The 23,973-nt window shown below is 49.2% G+C and overlaps 1 protein-coding gene across 2 annotated transcripts; it reads left to right on the top strand.

Moving 5' to 3' along the window:
* Positions 1 to 441: 441 nt before the first annotated feature.
* On the top strand, positions 442 to 23,648 carry HOMER3 (homer scaffold protein 3). Of its 2 annotated transcripts, XM_009918279.2 has the most exons (10): positions 442 to 1,089; positions 10,256 to 10,400; positions 12,297 to 12,453; positions 13,365 to 13,496; positions 13,929 to 14,036; positions 17,532 to 17,653; positions 18,551 to 18,707; positions 20,620 to 20,730; positions 21,676 to 21,756; positions 22,584 to 23,648. In XM_009918279.2, exons 2-10 carry the CDS (start codon positions 10,387 to 10,389, stop codon positions 22,770 to 22,772), a joined length of 1,071 nt encoding a protein of 356 aa, XP_009916581.2. In that variant the 5' UTR covers positions 442 to 1,089; positions 10,256 to 10,386; the 3' UTR covers positions 22,773 to 23,648. The 2 variants fall into 2 exon arrangements, with proteins under 2 accessions (XP_009916581.2, XP_009916582.2); XM_009918280.2 differs by lacking the exon at positions 10,256 to 10,400 and having other exon boundaries at positions 443 to 1,089.
* Positions 23,649 to 23,973: the final 325 nt, after the last annotated feature.

Below are 23,973 nucleotides of genomic sequence, written 5' to 3'. Positions count from 1 at the left end.
GCTCCGTGCCTGGTTATCACAGCCGAGGACTGCATGCATTAGCTCCTCTGGCCGCAGCGGCACGCTGGGAGTGGCTGATTGCTAATTACCCACTCCGCTCCCCCAAGCCTTTTCAGCCTCCCTTCTTCCCAGGGTATTTTCCCATTTCATAAAAATATATTCACGGTTTATGTTAATTTTCCACTTGTACAAATGACTTCATGAAAGACGGAGCGACAAGGCTCGCCCGATTTCCGAGGGGCAGATGTCTAGACTAAGAGAAAAGAAAGCGATTTTTGTTTCCCTGGGTAGCCAGCGCCCATTCCGATCCCAGGGCAGCGCTGTAATCCAGCCGGCGGTAATCCTCCGGCGGTGGGTGCCGGGGGCGGCGGGCGCAGGGCCGGCTCTGCCCGGCAGGTGGTGCCGCCGAGCCGGCCCCGGCCCCGGGCCCCGGCCCCGGGAATAAAGTCGGGAGAAGAAGCGGAGGGAAACGTGACCGAGATGGGGCAGTTAGCAGAGGGAGGAAGCGGATAGGGAAGAGGAGAGGGAAAAGGAAAAAAAAGGGGGGGAAGAGAGAACAAAGAAATCGCGAGTCGGGAGGCGGCTTGTGCTTCTTGGGCTGCGGGGGGAAAACTTGCGGGGCTGCCGGAGCAGCAGCAGACGGCTTTGTCTAAAAGGGCTTGCAAAAGCACCACCTAATCCTGCCGCTCCCCTCCCATGCTGAAGGGAAGGAGGGATCCTGGGAGCCGAGAGGGGGAACTGCTGGGGACTGCGGCGGCCGGGGGGGCAGTGCCGAAGTTCCCCGCCGAGCGCTCGGGGCCGGTGCTGGGTGTGGGCGCCCGCAGCCCGGGGAAAGCGGGGACGGGGGGGGGGGTCCGGGCGGCCCCTGCCCTCGGTGCCCGGCACGCTCGGGGATTACTGGGCGTTTCGAGCCAACAGCAAAACTAGCAAGATTTCAAAGTGAAATTCCGGAGGAAATTTAAAGAGCATCCGGATCCGGAGAAAGACAGAAAGAAAGAGGAAGGGAGAAATAAATCAAAACGTGGAGAGAATCTCAGGCAGCTGAAGAAAGGACGGGAGAGAAAGAAGCTGATACCCGGCAGAGATGGGGTGAGACTGGCAGTTTATTCTTCTTGAATTGCTTTTGTTATTCATGGCCGCTGAGCTGTTTTTAAGGTAATGGCAAAAGAAATGAAGGTTTTAAATTGCATTTTTTCCACATTGCAAGCTTTAAAGTTCAGGCTTGCCTTTTATTTTATGGGTTGGAAAGTAGGTAATTGCAAGTCTCGGCAACTTCTTTAAATAAACTCGTATGTAAGGGAAGCCTCTAGTGATCTATATGTTGTATGAAATCCAAACTGGGAGGCTGAGTGGGAGGACTGGAGCTGGGTTGTGTTCACAAACTTTCCCAGAAGTTAGAAATTAGGGATTTTGTCTGGCTGTTGTGACTTTGGTATTCAGTAAAATGGATCCTGTTTGCATTTCTAAATGGGTTGAAAATCCCTGATGATTGAGTTTATGATCCCCCTCGGATTTTCCAAGAGTGAAATACTGCTGCATGGATGTGGCAGTGGATTTTGGCATGGAAATAGGGGCTTAGTCTGGTATTTAATTTATGTCCTAGTTATAAGTCTCAATCATGTAACTTTAAGGACCTGACATGTTGTTGTGAGTTTCTTGTGCAATAAAGTCTTTGTGGCTGTTTGAAAGCACAGTGGATCTGTAGGAAGCCTGTCTGATCAACTCCCTCCAAATGTGTGGGTTTGACAGTGCAAGAGAATTAAACAACATTCTTAGGGGTTTGTTTTCCTTTTGCTAATTTTTGTCTTGGACTATCTAGATAAAATGATAGAACAGTCAAGCACAGATTCAAGAGGCAGAAAAGGTAGAGGTGAAGAATCAAAAGTGACAGCAGTGTGAATCTGGCATAGACCCTTTGAAGTTGGCAGAGTATGTGCTGATCCAGGTTAAATCAGAAAGTGTCCCTATTTTTCTGTAACTTTTCCTGTGATCCACAAAGTTACTGTTAAAACTTCTACAACTGCCAGGAAGGGTTTAACAAGCAGATAGCCTGGGACTAGCACTTTATTAGAGTTAGCAGATGAATCCTTCTTGGACCTACCGCAGGTACACCCAGCAGCTATGTGGTTTCTTTAGAGAGTCGCCAGGTCCCATGGAAAATGTTGAGATAGTGTCACCATCTCAGTCTGCTTAGACTTCACTGTTTGCCAGAGTTGACGTTTCCACCCAAAATTCCTTATTTCCACTTAACTCCTAAGATAAAAGTGTCTTTTTGCTTGTACCTTGATCACACAGGGATACTGAATAGCTTTTAGCAGCGTTTAAATTACTTTGGATGCAAAAGAGGTTAAAAGCGCATCCCCTTTTAGGTCATGTTCTGGCAGTTGGTTTTAGTTAACTTATTTTTAAAGCAGGGATTCTGGTTTTGTTCCTCCATATTAGATTTCTTTGTAACATCATGTTCTGGTTTTCATGGATAAATTCTCCATGGACTCTTTTGTATCCACTGCGCTGTAGGTATTAATGCATTAGCACTTCCTCTCTGAAGAGGACAGTTTTAATAACACTTGATCCTGAGAAGTTAATTTAGTTAGGTCCTAGCTGAGTCTTCAATAGATACTTATGTTTCTCTGACTCTCTGCTGATAGCATTGTCAAATATAAATACAAGTAGATGCAACTTATTGGGTTCTAATTTGAGCAGTATAGAGTTTACCCACTTGTCACATATATCAAGCAAATTAATTCACCCAGTCTTACCTATACTGTCATCCCGCTGACCTCTGCTAAACAGCCAATTTGAACTGTCCTTGTCAAAGAGGCTGTTGGTTGTGCTTTGGGAGCTCTGGCAAGGGCAGGTCAAAAATAGCAGCAGATCTTGGGGACTTTTTCTAGTGAAGCTGAGCAGGCATCTGTGCCTGGAAGTACTATGGGTCCTGTAGCTTACAACAAAAAGGCAGAGGCAGAATGTGTTGGAGGCATGGAGCACTTCGAGATGTGCATGTATCTCTACTTCTCTGGTTCTAACTATTGCTGGACATTTTTTCTCAAGTGTATAAAGAATTACTTTGCTGCAGTCTAGCTCTGCTGGGTTTTTTAACTTTTAATTGCTGTACAGACTTCCAGCAACAGTCTGTGTGACTCAAAAGAAAGGACTGCTGAAGCTTAGTAGCAAAAGTAACAGTTGTCCCAGGAAGGTGAATGCACAGATTGTGTTGTAGACAACCAGTAGCACAGTGTTCAGCAGCCAAGATGCTCTGTAGATGGAGACTGGTTTCCAAAAGGGAAAAAAAACCCCAACTCAGCTGTGTTGTGTCTTTAAATGCCCTTGATCCCCTGTCTCTGTGCCTGACCTTGCATACTTGTCGCTGTTCCCCACACTGATCCAACAGGAGCATATTCAGCCAGGATTCCTTTGCTGCCCTTTATCTGCAGACAGGCCATGAGGCAGCTGCTTTTCATTCCTGTGCTAAGCCCTGCTGGGTAATCTCTTGGGAGTTGGGGGAGGCAGAAGGGAAGGCAGCCCCTCGCCACCTCCCATTACTGGAGCTGCACTACTCCACCTTCCCTTTGTGGCTGTTGGGTAGAAGTCCGGCCCCCTTCAGTCCCATCTGGACACTAGCAGCATCTATGCATTTTCCCCAAGGTCACGTTATGCAGCACAGAATGAAAGCAAAGCTGCAGCTATGAGAGCTTGAAAACCTGCCTGGTGGTTAGAACAAAGAGCTGGGAATCGGTCCTCCCAAACTTTGTTCCCAAAGCAGTTTTGCAGTTCAGTGTCTAACACTCAGTGTCCTGGGGGCTTGTGCCCAAATCCTGGGTAGGCAATATCAAAGCACGCTCTCTGCACCCATTTACAGTAAAGCAGTAGAGTCCATAGTCTCTGGAGGGAGTTACACCCAGTCCCTGGCTCAGAGGAAGGGTTAGGCTTTGGGGAGAAATGCAAAGGGAAAGAGATGAGGTTTGACTCTCATTAACCCACACTTCTTCCCCAAACAGCACTGACATACAGTCAGCAGCTATTCAAGCTGCTGAGGGAAGATAAAAGGAAACAAAGACAGCAGTGGAGGAGGAGATTGGTTCTCCGGCCTCTCTTTGCTCCAGTTCTGCCTTTTGAAATACTGGGCTCTGTCTGTCTGAAACACGTTTTCCCCCCTATCCACCCTGGCCAACCCCCTCCCTTAAGTTATCCCAGACTGTGCTGCTTGGTAGGGTTTCTCACATCCAAGTGCTCTGGCTGGCGATCCAACAGAAGGGAGAGTCCTGGCCCTGACGCAGCCAGCACGGCCTCCCAGCTGACTCAGCGTGGCGGTGGGCTGAGTGCCAGAGCTGAGCCACATATCTTTCGTGCTCACATGCTCTCACGTACCCCTTTCTGCTCTGCACAAGCTGCCCTGTGAACACCCATCCAGGAAACCAGATCTTGCAGAGAGAAAGGACTTTGGAGAAGATGGCAGTGAGAATTGCAAAGTTCCCACCACAGCAGCTGGGAAATCCTCACCTCCTGCTGCGGCTGGCAATGGGCCTTTATCAGAAGACGACCTCTTTTTTGGGGGGGCTTGCTCATTGTGGCTGCGCATTGAGCCCAGCCACAGCGCAGAAATATGTTCCTAGGTCTCTGCACTCTGAAGGTATCCTGCTGCTGTCAGTAGGAACATCGCACCCCCAAAGTCCTTCCCTGCCTTCATGGCTGAGTACTGTTGTGCCCATGATCCACAGAAACAAATGATTCTGCTGATCTGGTATTTTGTGATTTCTTGCAAGGCATTTTTGGTTTGGTTTTTAGGTGAAGGGGGGCCACAGGCTGCCTAGATGCAGAGCAAAGTATTTGAAGTGATTATCCTGTCTGCGTCCAAGTGCAGAGAGGCTCCTGTCTCTGACAAGTAAATGAATATCCCTGCAAAGAGAAGCTGCAGTGAGTGAGAGGAGGTGCAGGCTGGGGAACAGCACATGGACTTCCTAGAGATGCCCTTGACTGAACCCCATCCAGGAGCACCCAGGCAAATGCAGTTAATGAGGACCGAGCTTAGCCTCCCCAGCACATTCCAACTGCTGCCTTGAGTGGCTAAAAGACTTTATTCTAAACCTCAGACCTATTCACTATTTGTGTCCCTGGAGTGCTTTGAACTCGGACTCACCCACCAAATCTCTCTCTTAAAACTCTATTACTTGTGTCTGGGTTTGAATCCTGCTCTTTTGTCGCACACCTCACTTTGGAACTGAAAACAGGACAGAAACATCAATATGAATTTGGGGAATGGTGACTCTAAAAGCTTCCCTTTCCACAGCAAACATAAGGTTTCTTCTCTCTGGTCATGCAGCAAAGGATGGGGGCAGGTGAGCAGGATGTGATAAGTAATTCAGTTAACTAAATGGCCATGTTACAGGCAGGCAGACAGGATTGTGAGGTGAGAATTACTGAGAAGAAAAACATAAGAGGATCTCAGTGGGAAAAATCTTCCAGATTGCACAGAAAATCGGAGAAGAACAAGGACAAAGCGTAAATCGAATGCAGCTGTGCAGTCAGAAAGAGACCCCTCCCCACACCCGGTGTAGAAGCTATCGAGCAAAGACATTGCTGGATGCAATAACAGATCTAAAGTAAACAATAAAAACCTGATTTTTTCCTCTCCCTTTCAAAGATGTTTGGCAGGAGGGCTGCCTTTTAGCAGTTGCCCTTAGCTTTACGAACCTGCTGGAGAGAGAGCCTATAACTGTCAAACAGGATTTTCCCAAAGAGGTGCTATTTGCATTGGAAATACCTTGAGAAAGTAAAAGCAATAAAACACAGTTTCTCTGAGGTGTAAAGACCCCAACAGGCAGCTGAAGTTGGGGTGAGGCAAAGAGAGAAGGGAACGAGCATGCAGTGAAACACACTGGAGCTGCCACAGTGCTATTGAAATTTAGACATTAACGTTTTGCTGAACAGCTCTTTCAAAGGCTCTCTGTCCCTTCCTCTAACCTGGGCTATTTCCTAAAATGAGATGCGTTTCTTTACAGGATTGTATGCTGTTACCTTGTGGCAGGAGGCTGGAGGATGCAGTGGGGAACATGTCCTGTTCCCAACTCTGTCTGGGACTCCTGTGGCTTAAACCAAAAATCTCTTCACCTTTTTACTTCTGTTCTGCTATTAGACTCGTCTTCAGGTTTGAGAGTATTTTTCTGGTGAGGATTAGAGAGAGGACTCTGAAATCCCCCTATTAGAGACACACCTAGCAGAGGGAATAAAGGTGACTTGCTCAAAGCGTAGGTAGGTGTGTGTGATGAGCCCTCTGCGTGAGATGGGCTCTGAGGCAGGGCAGGCGAGTGAGCTCCCAGCAGCCTGGTGTCAGTAGCTCTGCTTCAGTTTGGACGTTGTTTTACTGCGGCGTGGTGAGCCTGTGTTAGTGTGATGCCTGTATATATACCGATCCATGCGATCCCACGCATTGCAGGTGCGTCATGGGACGATCCTGGCACCATTCCCTGGTGCTGTCTCTTAACAGGAGGTGCTGCAGTCTCTCTTTGGAGAGGCCTCTCTGGAAGGTGGCTCATCTCCCTTTCATTTGTGTTCTCCCTGTAGCGGCACTGGGTTAATTTAGAAGATCCCACTTGGGAAGAGGCCTATGTACCTGTAAAGAGCCCACATCCAGACAGGACACTCAAGGACAGTCCATGCATCCAGTGACATATGTGTTCAGATTACACAAAATAGAGGGGGCAGTGCCAGTTTTAGTCTTCTCCAGACTTCGGCACCTTTTATGCCCACTGTTCCCATGCTAGGTAAAATGTGGCGCTGGTGCAAGGGACTGAATTGATGCCATCTGTACCTCCTTGGCACAGGGCAGTGCTTGCAGGGCTTGCTTCTCCCCCAGGGTCTTGGCAGTGCATCAGTGTGTCCTGACCTGATGAGGTCCCTCATCCAGCCTTAGCGAACTTGGTCCCTTTGGCCTGCTCAGTCCATTGCTACTATGCTGAGACGATAAATTAAGAGGACAAATAATGATTTACTCTCCTGGCAATGGTGAAATAAGCAGCTATTCATTAGGAAATCCATTTGGATGCTGTAGAGAGTGGAATAATATAAGAGCCAAGGTGGAAATGAGACCAGCATGCAGTTTTACATGTCGTCTTAATGACCACTGAGTCAGAAGCTCCAGTCAGTGAGCAAATTGGAAATGATTGATCCATACCCTATATTTACGTGTCCTCCCCAAACACCCAGTGACCTTCTTCCAGCTTCTCTTTAAGGAGAAGCCACAAGAGGAGGCATTTAGGTCTTTACTTGGGGAGCATCCTGGAGCCAGGTGCTTTGCTGATGTGAAGAACACGTTAGGAATAGCTGGAGCAGTTAGATCACCTCTTCGTTTCATTTTCAGCTCTTTGGTTTTCCTTGGTAGCTGGAAGCCTGCTGCTGGAGTGTTGGGGAACGTTGATCGGGGACAGGTCATTTTTAAGCTGTCAGTGGAACGTGGGATATTGAATTTTGCCCTTCCCCCCTGGGCTGGGAACAAATGCTGGTAGTGATGAGACCTGGATCTTTTCCAGTTGCCATCAGGCACTTGCTGATCATGTCTGTGTCTCAGCCAGATCTTTGTCCTTTCAGTCATTTGCTTTGGTTTTTCTTAATTATCTGCAAAGGACAGCCCTGGGGGGATGTAAGTGGTTTTATTTACACATGCCCTTTTCACTGCTATGTCTGTATTGTTACGGGGACTCCCAGCTGGGAGCAGGAAAAGAAGTGTCAGCATTTAGGGATGTGTGGTGTATCCAGCATATACACTTAAAACACAGGGGAAAAGAGGGCTGTAGTGGGAGAGAGGACATGATGGTTTGAATCTTTGGCACTTTCAGGACTATTTTTAAATGCTTTGTAGTGTTTTTGGAAACGAGAGGTCAGCAGCTTGGCCAGAAGCAAGCTGAATGCAGACGAGTGCTCCTCAGACATTACTCCGCTCGTGCATCTCAGATCTGGCTTTCAGCACCTGTGCTTCTCCTGCCCTGAACTTCCCTCCACACGTATGCCAGTGCCCTGCAGTCCTGCCTGTGTCCCCACCTTGCTAATCCACTCAGCTGCGCTGAGCTGTGTCAAACCCTGCCATGGTTCTCTGCTGCTGAGGGATCACAGAAAGGGTGAGGTAGAGCCATTTTCCATTTAATAAGCCATTTGTGACTTCTTAGAGATGTGCCCCTAGATTTGCAGACTTTCTTGATTTTCTTCTCTCTTGGTTTGCATTGCTGCCTACTCTTTCTGAATGTCTTTTGTTGTGCTCCACCACTTAGACTGTAGGAGAGCTTTTGTTTTGTAGCTTTTGCTTTAACCTTGTCAGACAAGTAAGTGAGTACTGAAAGGCAGGTTTCCAGGCTAGCCAGCATCCTTGACAATGAAATTCTTGCACTAGCTGGATACAAATTGTATCATTTGCTGGATTTAAAAACAAACAAAAACCAACGTGTTTGTTTTTTTTTTTTTTTCCCCCTGCACAAACACTGCAAAGGGGGTGTGAACGTCTCTGCGCCGTTCCCAAGCAGAGCACAAAGCTCTCCTTGAGTCTTACCTACAGAGCTTAAGCAACTGCGTCCTAGAAAGCACTGTCCCCATGCCAGGCTGGCACTATACTCGGGTAGTTGTGAGAAGGCAATAGCGTCCTTGCCTCATAAAGCAATCTCCAGTCACCATTATTTAGGGCCGTGCAAGTTGGCAGCAACTGTTCCCATTTGTGGTGAGAAAAGGGGAGACCTGAAAGATACTTGCAGGAGATTCTGCCATTTGCTTCTCTCGGAGACAGTTGCGTGCAGGAGTTCCCTCCTTGGCACTGGGCAGGCAGGTGAAATTGCCGACATGCCCTGCCGCTGTTGCTGCCAGTTTGCTATCTGTTGGAAGCAAAGCACATCTGGTGTAACTGGCAGCAGGCCTGTTCAGAGAGTCTGCAAGACTTTCGCATTTGTAACTGGAAGGGGTAGACCTCTTGCAGACAGCACGAAGTTTTGTTGCTCCAGGGAAGACCATAAGGCACAAACAAATGTACGAGGAGTGTCGAGACAGCAGTGATTATGTGAAGGCACAAAAAGTAGAGCGCCCTTCCCCATCAACACCATCAGCGGTGCATATTTTGGTGTACCTGAGACCAGGAAAAGAGCATGCATGCCCAGGGGCTGTGTGTTGGTCGAGAGAGCAGCCAAGTCAGCCTCGTGTGACTAGAAAAAACATAAGCTAAACCCTGTGAAGATGGGCTTTTCTGCTGACTGACAGGCCTTACAATGACATTTTACTTTCTACTCCTGGTGCTCAGAAGGAAAGTAATGCTGCCTTTTGTGGTTAGTGACACTGTAATTACGGGACAGTTGACATCTGAGTGGCCTCCTGAGCCTCTCCTGTCTTGGAGTGATCAGTAGGAAGGCAGTGGGGTTTTCCAAGTATTAGGACATTCTAAGTTGACCTGCTTGAAGGCAGACTTGGCAGAGAGGCTGGGAGATCTGGGCGCTCTACCCCTTCTACAGGCATCCTTCATCATGCAAATTCACTTTCTTACAGTTTTGCTCCCTTTTTCAGATATGCAGTCTCAGTTGATATGGAGGAGAGCAGGGCTGTTTACTGGAGAGACTAATTTACAAAGCAAATGAATAGCACAGCTCACTCTCATGTTGTGGGGAGACAGCACGGGCCAGCCGCAGGGGCTCATCACTGCTGCGGTCTGGGATCGTGCCTGGCTCTGTGGAGCACAGGGCAGGGAATGCCCATGGTGGGTGAATTCCCAGGTGCAGCTGCAAACCCCGTCCCTCTGGGCAGAGAAGGGTTATCTCCAGGAATGTCAGAGAGCTCTGGGTGAGGGTGCATGGCAGGAGGCTGTCTGAAGCAGCACTTGGTCCAAAACCCGCTGCAGTCAGCAGGATGGTTTCCATTGACTCTGGGTGCCGACCTCACTGATGAATAGTGAGCACAGGAATAGCTGCCGTGCGTGAGGGGTGATCTCTGAGGAGGGTTTTCCATCATGCAGCCAGCATCACGTGTGCATGACTGGAAACACTAGAGCCTTCCAGGCTCCTCTGTGGCCCTCTCCCAACAGCCAGAGCCTGCTGCCAAAGCGATTTACTCCAGTTACACAGCTCACCCAATTATCTCCCATGACAGGGAAGAAAACTTGTTCAGTGATGAGAAATCATTACAAATTACAAGATTTGTGAGTTTGGGACAAATGAAGCCCCTGAATGCTGCCTGGTTGAACGCTCTGTCTGTGCTCTGTGTGATAAATAACAGCTGACTTTTCCATCGCTAGGAAATGAATCACTGTGGAGGCAAAACCAAAAAGGAGCCTCAGTCCAGCTAGGAGACCTGAGAAGGAAGCTGTTGGAGGAGAGACGCATACTAACTCCACTGGCCTGTAGTCTGTCTTACCCTTACTAACAAATGTCAACAACTAGGTAATGTCCTTCCTCTGTTCTTTCTGACACTAGCCCAGGACTTGGGGGTTAAGGTGCAGAAACATTAGTTTTTCCCTACTCTGTAGATACTGTGTCTCAAAGGATAAGCCGTGATCCATGTAAAAGTTAGTATCTGTTAGCGGAGCCTGGAAAACTTGAATCTCATTCCAAAAACAGACCGTGGCTGAATAAAACCAGGCAGAGAGGATGCGGAGAAGGGGCTGGTTTAGACCCTCATGCAGTCACAAGAGATCTGAGTCAGGGCTGTAACCTGGGAACAAGGCTTGAAACTGGGAGGTAGCAGGGAGCATTTTATTTCCTTCCTAAGTTTTGGTGATGGGTTCAGAAAGCACCAGGTACCTTTGTCTTTGGATTGATGGGAAAATCTGCTCGTTGCAGCTGTGAGGACTTGGAATGGGGAGGAAGTATAAATGTCTGGATTTTGGGAGCTTGCACGTAGCAGGATTGTGACTATGCCTTGTTTGCAGCTGTCATGGGGGTGTGGGATGTTTCCAATCACATCAGATTTCACTAGGTTTGGGCAAGGAGTGTGGCAATGGCCAGTGCCTTGGGTTTTAACCAAAGTCAAATGATGACCCCAAGCCCTGATGCACCTGGACTGTTGTGTCATGGAAACATTCCTTCCTGCCTCCTGAAACACTCAAGTTACATCCTGATGCCTGAGATTCAACTCCTTAGTTCAGCTCAGATATTACTGGTTACAAAGTCCAGGCAGTGCTTGGTTCAGTGCTTTCTTGCAGCAGCTGCACATTGTGTGGTGAAGTGTTTCCTTTAATTCATTAAATGACTTGCTTTTAATCCTGCAATGTGACCTCTCACTGCAGGATGTGCTTCCCAAGCATGAGTCAAGGGAGGAAGAGCTGTGCTGAGGGGAAGGTGATTTTTGTGCTCACATCCCAAACACATCCTCCATCCATCCATTTCCCTAGAGTTCCAACTTGGAGATATCCTATGAAGTAAAAGTAATACAGCAACCAGAGAAATCATATACCTGGTGAAGTTGCCATGAACTGACCACTAAGGTGCTGAGGGATGGTGAAAGAAAGCTTCAAGTCAGGCTAAAAATAATATAAGCCCTAATCATTAGCATAACTGCCACACTGGCTGTGTTGTGTAGGGCCATCTGGTATGCTCCAAACATGAGATTGTGATGTCCTATTTGCGCTTCTGCTTGCAAGTTTCGTGCCCATCCTTTGGTGAACGTGCATATAAGATCTACTAACCTGAGGGTATAGTCTGTTATTGCTGACATGACCATGCTGTGGTCTTTGGAAATGTCCGAAGACTGCAGAGGAGGACAGAGAAGCTCTAGAGGAAGGTAAAAACCTGTACCTGGGGTTAAACATCCTTGGTAGCTTTGATATTGTGCCAAGGGTATTTTTGTAGACCAAGATCACTAGTGTGCAGTGAAAGCTGCTGTCATCATGCTGCCTGGATAGTGGGCAAATAGGAGGCATAAACAGCTGTGGGCTTTTACTTTGCAGGGGCATCAGCCAGTGGTCCTCCAGCTTCTAAATTGGGCTTTAGAAGACTGCCAAGGATGCAGAGGTCCCTGGAAAAGCAATTTCCAGGAATGATGGAGAACTTGGGTCATAACTCCCCTAATAAGAAGGGACACTAGATGATACCAGTCCAGACAGTGGGGAGCTGCTACTCCCTGCACAGAGGCTCAGTGAAGGGCTGCTGTTTGAGAGATGCTGCGTCCGTGGGGGCTGCACTGCTTAGCACCTAGTGTCTCAGATCCCTGGAGAGAAGGCGAATAGCAGAAGTGCTGCTGGCAGTGCATAATGCAACACAAGTGCCAGGAAGTCGATGGGCTTCCCCCGTTGCTCAGCTTCCCCTCTGCCCTGACAGCTCTGTTCATTTCTCTTGCAGGGAGCAGCCAATCTTCAGCACCAGGGCCCATGTTTTCCAGATCGACCCTGCCACCAAACGGAACTGGATCCCTGCCAGCAAGCACGCTTTGACTGTCTCATATTTCTACGATGCCACACGCAACGTGTACCGGATCATCAGCGTGGGGGGCACCAAGGTAGGGGGCATTTGCTGATGACATCGCACAGCTTGACAGCAGTTTTTTCTGCAGCGAAAGTCTGCTCTGGTGTTGATGTTTTTGGTGTCACGTTGGTCAGTTCTCAGCATGGGCACTCTAGCATCTTCACTGCAGGGAATGGAAGGTAAAACACTGCCTCCATGCTCAAGTGTATTTAGTGTTAGATACTAGAATCTGTGCTGATGAAAAATGTGCCCTAGGGTCTGATGTTGCCCCTCCCTGCCCCACTCTCTTCTCATCCCCCATGCATGCAAAACACAAGCTTTTTCTGAGATCCTTTATCCTGTGCTGAAACCAGCCCCTGTAGATAGAATGAAATGACAGACAGAGGTTGAGGGAGTCTCAGAGGTAGTCTGTTTAGTCACTTCCACAAAACAAGATTAACTTTCCCTAAACTGTTCTTGATAGGCGTTTTCCTGACTTGTTCTTGAAGACCTCCAATGGCAGAGATTAGGCAATCTTCCCAGGGAATTTATTTTGCTGCTACCTTAACCAGCGCAGAGTGTTTCATAATAGCTAGTCCTGACTGCTGTTTAAGCCTTTTTTTTTTTCTTGCTTGCCATGAAAATGGAGAACATCATAAAGTTGTTAAGTCCCCAGAGACACACTGTCTCTTATCATCTTTTCCAGCAATGGAGGAAGCTGATGATATTGTGGCTTTTTTTCTATTTCAGTAGACAAGATGATTGAGATTTGTTCATGTCACGTAGCTGGACTCAAAGCACTTTTGGTCACCAAAAGCCTGAACTGCTGTCTTATAGATTAAAAACCTGAGCTTTCTACCCCTAGTTCCTAGAGTACACAGGGATTATAGTGATCTATCCCACACCACCACCCCCGGGTGGCAGGCTGGAGTTTTCTCTGACTCTCATTGTTGCCTCTCTCTACAGGCAATCATCAACAGCACTATTACCCCCAACATGACCTTCACAAAGACGTCCCAGAAATTTGGACAATGGGCAGACAGCCGAGCCAACACGGTCTATGGGTTGGGCTTTGCTTCGGAGCAACATCTTTCCCAGGTAATGCTTCAGGTGCTGGCAGAAACCTGATGCTAGCAGGGGGAATGTCCCCGAAACCCTGAAGGGGAGATCAGCCTCTGGAGAAAAGTCTTTAGGAACCTCATGTAATACTGTTCCCACTGTGCTAAAATCTAATGCAGGACACAAAGATGCTAGGAAAAGCTTTAAAGTAATATTTGCAGAGTGTTTTAAGCATCACAAATTGAATTAGGACTTCAGACTCAATTTGTGTTGTTGCTAACCCCACAGCCCTGAGTGCCAGCATCATGGGCAGGGGCAGACAGGGGCTATTCCCTGAATTTTATTGTTAGTTGAAGACAAATTAAAAAGCATGTTGAACTAAGTTACAAAGAGATGGGTAACCCAGCCATCAATTCTAGTTCGTTCCGCATTTTGGTGTAGCACTGGAGTGACTTTCGCACTCCCCTTTAGTTTGCAGAGAAATTCCAGGAAGTAAAAGAAGCAGCCCGTTTGGCGAGGGAGAAGTCCCAGGATAAAACAGAGCTGACCAATCCTGCCCTGAATATCACATCTCACCAGGTAATGCTTGGAAAGAGGCATGAGTAAAGCTCATTGCAGAGCAATGACAGCTGGGGAAAATGGCCACTGTGCTGATCTCCTCTAGTAACTTCTTGCTCTCATCCCTTTCCTTTCTGAGAGCTTTCTTGCCAGACACTGAGGTTGGAGCTTCACATTTTGATGACACCTGTGGCCCTGAGGTCACTCTACTGAAACACATGAAGTAGATTAACTAATTAGTGCTTAAGTGGAGCTCCTGGGAAGGTTCACACTCCTCCATCTTTGCCAGTTAAACTATCAAAACCATTTGATGTCTTATAAAGCCATGCTGGAAGTGTGGGGTTTTTTGTTGTGGTGGCTGGGATTTTTTGGTTTGGTGGTTTTTGTTGTGTTTCTTTTTTTCTTTAGAGCTGCTGGCTCTCCCTGGGCTCAGTGTGATAGTAACAGGCAAGTAGCATGAAGGAGTGCATGGTGCCTGGTTGAAGATATAGAAAGGAAGACATGTGGCATTTCCAAACATTTTTCTCCCTCTTCTTGGGCTGCAGGGGGTTCTTCTCCAAGTGTCTCTGATAGGTGATGGTGCTGTCTGTGGGGGTCTATGGAAAGACAAAGTGATTTCTTAGAGCTGGTGACTGAGGAGTTCTGGCCAGACTTCTTCTGTTTCTGACATATTTCCACTGTGGAAGAGAAGCTGTGCTATGAGAGTAGAAATTATTCCCCCCTCTTGGGAACTCTCCCCTAAGGTAGAACTGCACGCGTGACAACCAGTCATTCAATTTTCTTTCCCCCAGGAGACCAAGCCAGAAAGCTTAAGCCCATCACAGATCATTCTCGCATGTGTTGCACTTGCAGTTGTTACCTTTCTCCCTGTACAGCTAAACCAACTCCAGCAGCAGTGGGATGGAGGGGAGAGGATAAGTTGCGGAGAACTCTACGCTGCTTTTTCCCATGGTGAAGCAGTTTGGTGCTGATGGTGAAGTTGCCCTCCCAAACAGTTCACTCCAGAGGTGATTCTGCATTTCCCAGAGCTCCTGGCAGTAGCAGAGGAGCTGTAGGATAGAGGACGCTGCGTTCTCTGGATTGAGTACAGATGGAGTGGCAGCAGAGGAGGAGGAGGGAGTGTGAACAGTACCTTGGCCTGCAGGGAAAAGAGGGGGAGGTGGAGGCGGTGGCTCTGCAGAGACTGGAAATGTCATGTGGGGTGCAAAAATGGGGAAAACGTGCCTAGCTTTTGACTCCTGCTAACTTTAAGCCCCATCCTAATGGGAGGCAAATGAAGAAGGGAGTAGAGTACAGCACTCATAGCAGGACCAAAGTTTTAGGTAAAAGACTCTGGTCAGTAATAATTGCCCAAGACAGAGATTTGTGGCCAGCTGCAGCTATGGGGGCTCCCCTGGCCAGGAGGTGGAGGCTGGGAGTAGAGATACTCCCTCTTATCCTGCTTACAGCAGGCAGAACTCATCAGGTGCCACAACAGGACATGTTCATCTCCTCTATGCTGCGATGGCAGCTTGCAACCGAAGGGATGAGGAGGTCACAGATCAGGGAAACGGCCTAAGGCTCTGTTCTTTCTTCTTACCTCACTCAGCAGCGTTAAAACTGCCACAATGGGAACCCACGCTCACTCTTCCCATTCAGCCTGCCTTGTCTCTCAGTGGGAGAGCTTGGACACCATTAATGCATGGCCCCTGCCTGCAGCCATCCGGCAGCCAGCATGCTGACACAGTGACACATGCAGTGTCCCCTACCATGTGGGCGTGCAGATCTTATCCTGCATTTCCTGCCTTCCCCAGCCTGTAAATACACCAGCCCATCATCCCTCCTTTCGCTGTCCCACTGCTGATTTGCCGTCTCTACATTAGTAGAGCTTCAAACATGAGTTTCATCCTTGAATAATTGATTGTGTTTCTGTTTGCAAGTGAGCAGAGAGCAGATCTGTCTCCTGAAATAGATCAGGACTCCCTCATTTTCTCCATCTGCACTAGTTTACTTAGGCTTCAGATTTTCAGAGCTGGGGAAATCCCAGGATAGCAGTTCTCTTCTGTCCTCTACTACCTTTTAGGCCAATCCCCATCCCAGAGTATGTCACTGTGGATAATGTAAGCAACAAAACAGTGTGGAGCATCTTCAGCTGTTATCAGTTTCAGTTGGATTCACAGGGGCTCAACACATCACAACAGGAAACTTCTGCCCCTTCCCTGCCTCAGTTTCCCCGCCTTGTGGTAAAGGTGAGGCAGGCTTGTGTTTTGCAGGTGTCACTTCTCAGTCAGTCTCTGGAAGGCTTCATGAAGCTGGTGTTCAATACATCTTATGGCCCTGTCTTGCTCTATATATAGATGTCAGCCGACTCCGAAGGCAGGTGGCTGCCCTTACCACAGACATTTGAGGGCTACCTATGAACCCCAGCGGACTCGCCAGCCACCTGGTCTCACAGCCCCCAACTTAGGATCCCAGAGACTCATTGCTCAGAGAGTCTTTTTATAGCTCAGTTTGCCCCATCAGTGCCAAGCTTCTTTCCTGCTGTGAGAAGAGACTGTGCAGACAGGGTCTTCTGGAGGGGCTGGAAGACGCAAAGTCTGCTTTGGCTTCTGCATATGCATCTCTGCTCCGCTGTCAGTTCCCTCCAGCCTGGGAGGACAAATTGTTTGCCTCTGCTAGCTCTGATGTACACAGGAATATGGAGCCATAGAGGAGGGTATACTTTGGTGCAAGGGCTGTGAGTTTCTTCTCCCACACCTTTGGAAGGTGGGTGCCACAGTCATCTGAGCAATAGCAGATTTTCCCTCCCTTGAGCCTGAGAAACACTGTCCCAGTGGCACCTGGTGTCTTAATTCAAGGTACAGAAGCTGGACTTGTGACTGAATCCAGGTGGCCTGGCGGGTCTGTGTTTAGAGTTTATTAAGTCTTTCCACTTCTCTCTGAGAACCAGCAAGAAAATCCTATTAAGAATTCAGCAAAACCCTGAAATGGCCAGCTTGAGCAGCTCAAGTGTTGTGCACAGCCGTGGGACTCGGGTTACGGGCTGTAACATCGCTGGCATTTGTCAAGGGGAAGTTGAGAGCCAGAGAATTCAGTACCTCAAGTCGGGAGGGAGGAATAGCTGGTGCATGCAAGCTGTGAACCCACCTGCTCAGGGTGTCTGTGTACTGGGATTGCTGCCCCAGCATGGCATGGAGACAGGGAAAGGGAGGACGGGACAGCGGGGCAGCTGCTGGAAGAGCGAAGCGCTAACCTACCTATCCAAGAGAAAGCCCTGTGTCCGCATAGCTTCTGAAGTCATCGCTGTGCCATGAGCGGTACTGCTGAGCCATACATGAGGGTCTTTGCCACCCCTTGTCATGCAGACAAGCACAGCGCTACCTAAGAGTTAGGACTGAAAGCCAGCTTTTCTCACGAGAGCACAGGGACTGAGAACTAGCCCTGTGAACCCAGGCTGAGAATGAATTTGCAGAGACCTTGTGGTTACATGGGCTGTCTTCACTGCTGTGTGATAACCACCTCTTCCTCATCCCCCAGGTACTTCCCAGCCCCATCATCAGCTCCAATGGGCCAGGAGAAGACAAACTATTCCGGAGCCAAAGTGCCGATGTTGAGATAACAACAGAGAAGGAGCGGCTGAAGAAGATGCTTTCAGAGGGGTGAGGCTGCCACAAGTGCTCTCTGCTCCTGACTCCTAAACTGTCTATTCTGGCAGGGTTTGGTGTATGTCCTTATCCTAAATGCTTTTGACCCAGCGCTACTTCTTTAGGTAGCTGAGTAAAGCCCCATGTCTGCTGCTGCTCAGACCCTCCACTGTACTGATTTCGCTTCTTCCCCAGTAAAAAGTTATTCCAGCTTGGAGGTGAAATCTGCTGTTCAGGCGGCGTGGGAAGGAGAATGCTTTGTGCCCACAGCGGGGATGAGTTGATGCCAGTTATCTACAGATCAGTAGTTTGTGATACCAGAAGATGTTCACACTTTTCCAGCTGGCCCAGGGCTGCATTTGTGTTAATTCCCCTGATGATTCCAGCAAAGTCCCTGCTGCTTCCGCTCTTTGTCTGTTCAAAAGACTCTGGGCTGGATTCTGCCCTGTGGCTCCTGTTGAGCTCTCAGCTGAACACTTAGAATATTTTTAAATCAAAAGCAAGTGTCCTTTGCTACCTTCTGAGTCTGGGGTGGTAGGGTTTTATTCAAAGCAAACTCAGATCTAACAAGGGTTTTAAAATTGGATTCACAGTCCCACATTGCAAAGCTCCTTTATAGTAGCTGTATCTCCCCTCCCCTCCGCCATTAATCTCACAGTGTGGTTTCTGCAGTTTCAAGCAAGCACACATGGCCTCAAAGTCAAATATCCAGGGATAAAGGAAAGAGATGCATATTCACGGCTGGAAGAAGCATTTAAATTTGGGAAGTGATACGAAAGCCAAATAGAAAACAGGGAGCTGCCCAGCGCTTCCAAGAGCGTGGTTTCAGCGCATGTTAGCACGGGGGGAAGAAACCTTCATGCTGAGACTCTTTTACGCTCTCCTGCACACTTCCCCTGTTCTTTCACACAGTTCGGTGAGCGAGGTCCAGTGGGAGGCGGAATTCTTCAGCCTCCAGGACAACAACAACAAGCTAGTGGCTGCTCTCCACGAAGCCAACGCCAACGTGGACCAGTGGAAGAAGCAGCTGGCTGCTTATCAGGAGGAGACGGAAACGCTGCGGCAGCGGGTGAGCACAGGAGGGCTCTTGCAGAGCAGGTCAGAGGAAGCCCTGTCCCAGAGGCAGATGGTGCCCTTGACCCCATTCTCCCATCAGTTTCCATGGGTGTCAGCAGGAGATGGGATGGAAATCCAGGATGCTGCATGAACCTGGCAGGGAAAACATGTCAAGGAATAAGGCCATGTAACTAGGGAGCTCTCGCAAGAGCTCCTGTTTTACTGCAGAGTGAGTTGGGGGTGTGCTGAGTCCCTGTGGATGAAGGGAGGAAACCAGAGCACAAAGTCAAAGAATACCAGCTTCCCTTCAGATTTTCTGGGGTTAGTTCCCAGCTGCCAGCAATACTGGGTAAGGCCCATGCCCCCACCCTGAGCTAGGCATCAGGGCAATCTTCTGGCTGCTGACAGGAAGGATGAAGATTGCTCTATCTGCTATAATTAGCTGAATCCAAGCTGCAACATCATGAAATGCGGGTGACGCAGTACAAACAAGCCCTTGTTCTGTTGGAATAATAGGATCTTTTGACCCATGTAATGTCAGAGAGGTCACAGATCAACTGAGGAGGCCTGTGTGCATCTGGGCAGAGGAGTGACAGTCACACGGTTGGGTTTTTTGGGAGGGAAGAACCGTGGAGTACTTGGGAAAGGGTTTTAGGACAGTTGGGGTTTGGCTGGGAAAGGACTCTGGAGCCCTGGAGAAGGCAGCATAAAGCCATTTCACTTCTAGATAGCTCATTCAAAAGGCAGCAGGGATTTATAGCAATTAACAGCTGTTTCCACTTGATGGCTGTTGTGTGGCCAGTCTATGCAGTAAGCAGGCATCCCCCAGGATTCACTGTGCCCATTGCTAATTCTCAGTGCTGGAGTCAGACAGGAAAATAGCTGCATGGAATGGATTTTCTCCTCTGCAGCAGGAGCCTGCCCTAAGTATAGCAGAGGTCTTGGTTGCGCATATGCATATGTATGGTTTTGGGGGCTGGCTGGATTGGGCTGCCTTTTCTCTGCCATTGCTCTGTGCATACTCAGCTGTTTTGTGGCTGTTCTTACAGCCAGGAGCTAGGAGTGAGGATTTTGTGAGCCTTGGGTGAAAGGCAACCACTGGTGACTTTGCAGAATCACAGAAGAAACTGTAACTCGGTGAAACGTCTAGGTTTTTGTCCCTAAACTGGAGCATTTTGGGACCAGAGCTGGTTGATTCTGGCCATGGCCCCGTGAGTCTGACAGCTCACAACCACTGTTTACGTGGATCCTGGCAGAGGCCCAATCCAGCCAGTGTTGTCCTGCTGTCCCTGCTTCTGGGAAAGTGTCACACAGGTCCGAGCCCTGTCTGTGTGAGAGTATCCATCGCTGGAGCTGCACTTGTAGAGCTCAGTGCAGGCCCCGTGAGTGCTTGGGCCCCAGCAATAGCTGCTGCAGACCTTTCAATGAGCTTTTAAAAATGAATCCTCTTCATGAATAATCTAAGCCACTGGGATGAATTTTTCAGGAACAGGGAACACGCTTGGGCAAACCCTTCCTCCCAGCTCTGCTGTGGTTGAGCTGCAGTAACTCCCTTGCCCAGGGATGTAAATGCAATTTCTGCCCAGGGATGTAAATGGAGGTGGATCTAGCTGTCACTTTGGGTTGTAGGTTCATGTGCTTGATGTCAGCCAGTTGAGCTTTGCTGGAAGTGCAGAACTACAGGAGAAAGCAGAGAGAGTCTCTAGACCGAGTTTCACTGCAATGTGTTTCTCTGTGTGATCTAGGCAGAGCAGAAGGAGAGAATTTTTTTCCTAACAGCCCCAGGGTGGGAGCTGCTATCCTGTTGTAAGCCTGGCTGGGTTTGCAAGGAAGCCAAAATATGACAGAGAATGACTGTGGGTGATAAGGTGTCAAGACATTCCTGTATCTCTGGGCGTGCCTTCCCTGTGCTTGCTTCCATGTAGGTAGCAGAACTGGAGTCACAGGGGGCTCACGATTCCTCCAGTGAGAACAATAAGGAAGAGCTGAGCCAAACCCTGGAGGAGCTGGAACTACTGATCAAGGCTAAAGACGAGGTAATACCCCAGAAAGCAGAGCAAAGCCTGAAGCTGGGTGGCCTGTCAATCACCAACACCCTGTCTGTCATTACAGCTTGTATGAGATCAGAGGATGCCTCGTGCTGTTGCACGTGCTGCCTATGCAAGCCAGGAGCCTCTGTAAGCCAGCACAGCCCCCTCAGTGGTCTCCCTCCCCAGAGAAGCAAAGCTGAGAGTAATGTGCTGGGAATCTCCCATGCAAATAGCCTTGAGTGGACAGTCTCAGCCACTGCACAAATGACAGGGCTGTGTCTTACCCCTTCCCCTCTCAGCCGTCTGCAGCTGCAGTTAGCTTCTAGTGTAGTAATTGCTTCTGGCTTTCACTGCATTTACATGAATGATTTAAAGCAGAGTTTTAATTACAGAGGCTGTGAAGGAGATGTGGAGAGAACCTCTCCGATTTGCACATCTGCAGACTCTCTGGTGGCCATGCTTCAGCAGGGTGGGTGGACAGAGCCTTAGGGTTGGAGCCACAAAGCAGGGATTGGGGAATGGAGGTGTTTTGGGGTTCCTGATCCTTAGCGAGAAGAAATGTCTCTCCTCTCCCCAGAGCTACTCAGGTTAGAGGAAAAAACGCTGGGGCAAGGCAAAGGTGTGCAAAGGCTTTCTCTGAACAGCTGAGCAGAGACCCTGGCCCCAAGAGCCTGGGATCTGATCTTGAGCAAGGGTGCAGCAGGGTGCAGAGACCACTGAAATTTGATGGCACTCATCTGTTCATCTTGATTAGGGACTAATGGCTTAGTGGGAAGCAGCAGGTAGAGCAGAAGTAGAAGGTTAGAAAGGGAGGTATTAAAATTTGGAGCTGAGTGTGGTTATGTGATCCTTGGAGAGAAGGAAGGGGCCTTGGTTGGGGTATGTGGTGGAAGCTGGCCCCACTGGGACAGGAGTGGGTCTGACATGATGGTCTTCCTCCTTGTGTTTTAGGAGATTCAGATGCTAAAGAGCCAAAAGTGTGGCCGATGGGAAGCAGAGGGTGAGCGTGAGGAGACACTGCAGAAGCTGCAGGTAAGGATGGCAGATCTGGGACATCTCAGCACTCAGAGTAGAGGAATCCGTTCCCATTTCTCCTCTGAGCCAAAGAGTGAATGCCACAGAGCTGCCATGCCTATCTCTGCCTCTGGATGGTGGGAACAGGTCCTTGCCTGTATCTCTGCCTTCTTTCACCCTCCCCGTATCCCTCAGAGATATGACATGGGACACAATCAGCAGGCAATAGCAAACCCAGCCTTCACATACTCTCCTCTAGCCCCTGAAGTAGGACTGGAGCAGGACAGGTCATGTCCTGCTTAGCTTGCTGGATGGCCAGGGATGGCTGGGGAGCAGAGCTCTGACTCAGTCTGGCTGGCAGGAGCAATGCAAGCTGCTCTGCACCTCAGGGCAAGGACACAGATGGAAGCACGATCTGTTGTGCAGTCTCTGGGGGCACTGCCTGCCTGTCCGAGCTTCTGAACAAGGGGATCTGCTGTGGGGCTCAGCCCCAGACACAGGCACTGGCTTTCATGGCAGAATAATATCTCCAAACATCAAATGCCATCAGACCTGGAGATGATAGGCATGTGAGGAGATCTGTGTTTACACGCAGTTGCAAACTGCGGGCAGATGGCCTGGGTTTGGGGAACACATGCTCACATGCATGTGCATGCTGGAGTGCTGTGGCTTGAGATAAGGAGATCTCTTGGTGAAAGAACTGATGGAGACCTGGGCTGGCTGGGTGTGGGTAGCCTGGCTCTGGAGTGCTAGCAGGGCTGTTTTGTGGAGATATGGGTGGTGGTCTGTGAGCAGCGTGTATCAGTGTTGGGTAGCCACCTCACTGCACTTGTGTCCTTTGGCAGGAGCTGGAGGCACGCAACGCAGAGCTGGAGCGGCGCCTTCATTTGGCTGAGCAGACGCTGGCGGAGACCCTAGCCGAGAGAGAGAAGATCCAGAACGAGGTCACCAAGGTGGCAGAGATAATGGATGTGAAGATATTTGAGCTCAGTGAGATCCGGCAGGGACTAGCCAAGCTGGTCGAGAGCAACTGAGCAGCAGCACACTCATAGGAGACACCTCCGGAGGAGGGGAGCCCAAGCTGGGACTGGTCACTGACAGCAATTATGGTCACAGAACAGCCTCGAGGTCTGTTTGGGCAGGATATGCCAACATACCAGCAGCTGCCTGGACAGTGTGGAGACCAGCCGCAGCCACTTACTGCCCACTGAACACCCAGACAGAGGGCAGAGAGGACCTGAGCTCCTGAATCCTCTCCAGTGAGCATCTACAAGTTACAGCCAGACTTCTCTGGACCCTGCCATGGCTGTGGCATGGTCCAGAGACAGCAGCTGTCCCCATGCTGCCTTCCCAGCCTCCCTGCTGCCACACTGTGTCTCCAACGTTTTTACAGTTTTCTAGGGGAAGGGGCTGTGCAGCCTTTGCGTTTTTTTCAGTAGTTTTTTAGGAAACCACTTGCCTTTTTGCAAATAAGCTGCCTGTTTCCTCACCTAGGGAGGGAGAAGTTCTAGCACACTGAGGACAGCAGTTGCTCCTTTTCCTCTTCCCCAGCCCTAACTACATTATGTCTTTCTACCAGGATCCAGTAACACTGGTCACTGTCAGGAGCTTCCAGAGGTAGCAGAGTCCCCACTGCAGAGAAGGGTTCTTGTCTGACCGTGTGTCCTTTCCACTGTTCAGTCACGTCGTCCAGAGGAAAAAACTGCAGGTTTTAAAGCTCTTATTAGTTTAACACAGTGGGATATAATGACTTGTTAAAACTTTAAGCTGAGAAGAGCAGAGGCTTGGTTGGGAAAGGGGCATTTGAGAAATGGGACATCCCTGAGGGGATGGCCAACAGACTGCTAGATTGGCATCTCTCCTGGCCTCTGAGGGCTGCAGTTAATTGAAATTAAATGGAGCAAGTCGCATTTGCTCTTGGTTTCTTTTTTTTCTTTTTTTGTTGGGAAATAGTCCACAGAGATGTCCTGCTCTGTGTCAGTCGAGCAGTATTCTTTGTGAAGGGTACGGGTCCCAGCTTGCCATGCTTGGCCAAATTAAATGAGAACAGGAGGCGTTTGGAGCATGCTGGGACCGGTGCCCTGCGGGGCCTGTGGGAAGTTTGTGAGTTATCATAAATGTTGTCTAGTAATGGGAATTAAGCAAGGCCTGAGGGAAGCACCACAGAAACCTGGAAAGTTGTGTCGTCCCCTCCAGCGCCTGCTGTGCCCCCGTAGTTACCTAGGAGCATGCTTA

This window comes from Haliaeetus albicilla, chromosome 8 (genome assembly GCF_947461875.1).
Source record: "Haliaeetus albicilla chromosome 8, bHalAlb1.1, whole genome shotgun sequence".
NCBI classification, from domain to species: domain Eukaryota; kingdom Metazoa; phylum Chordata; class Aves; order Accipitriformes; family Accipitridae; genus Haliaeetus; species Haliaeetus albicilla.
Note: the sequence above shows the minus strand (reverse complement) of the source record. Positions and strands in the feature narration are given on the sequence as shown.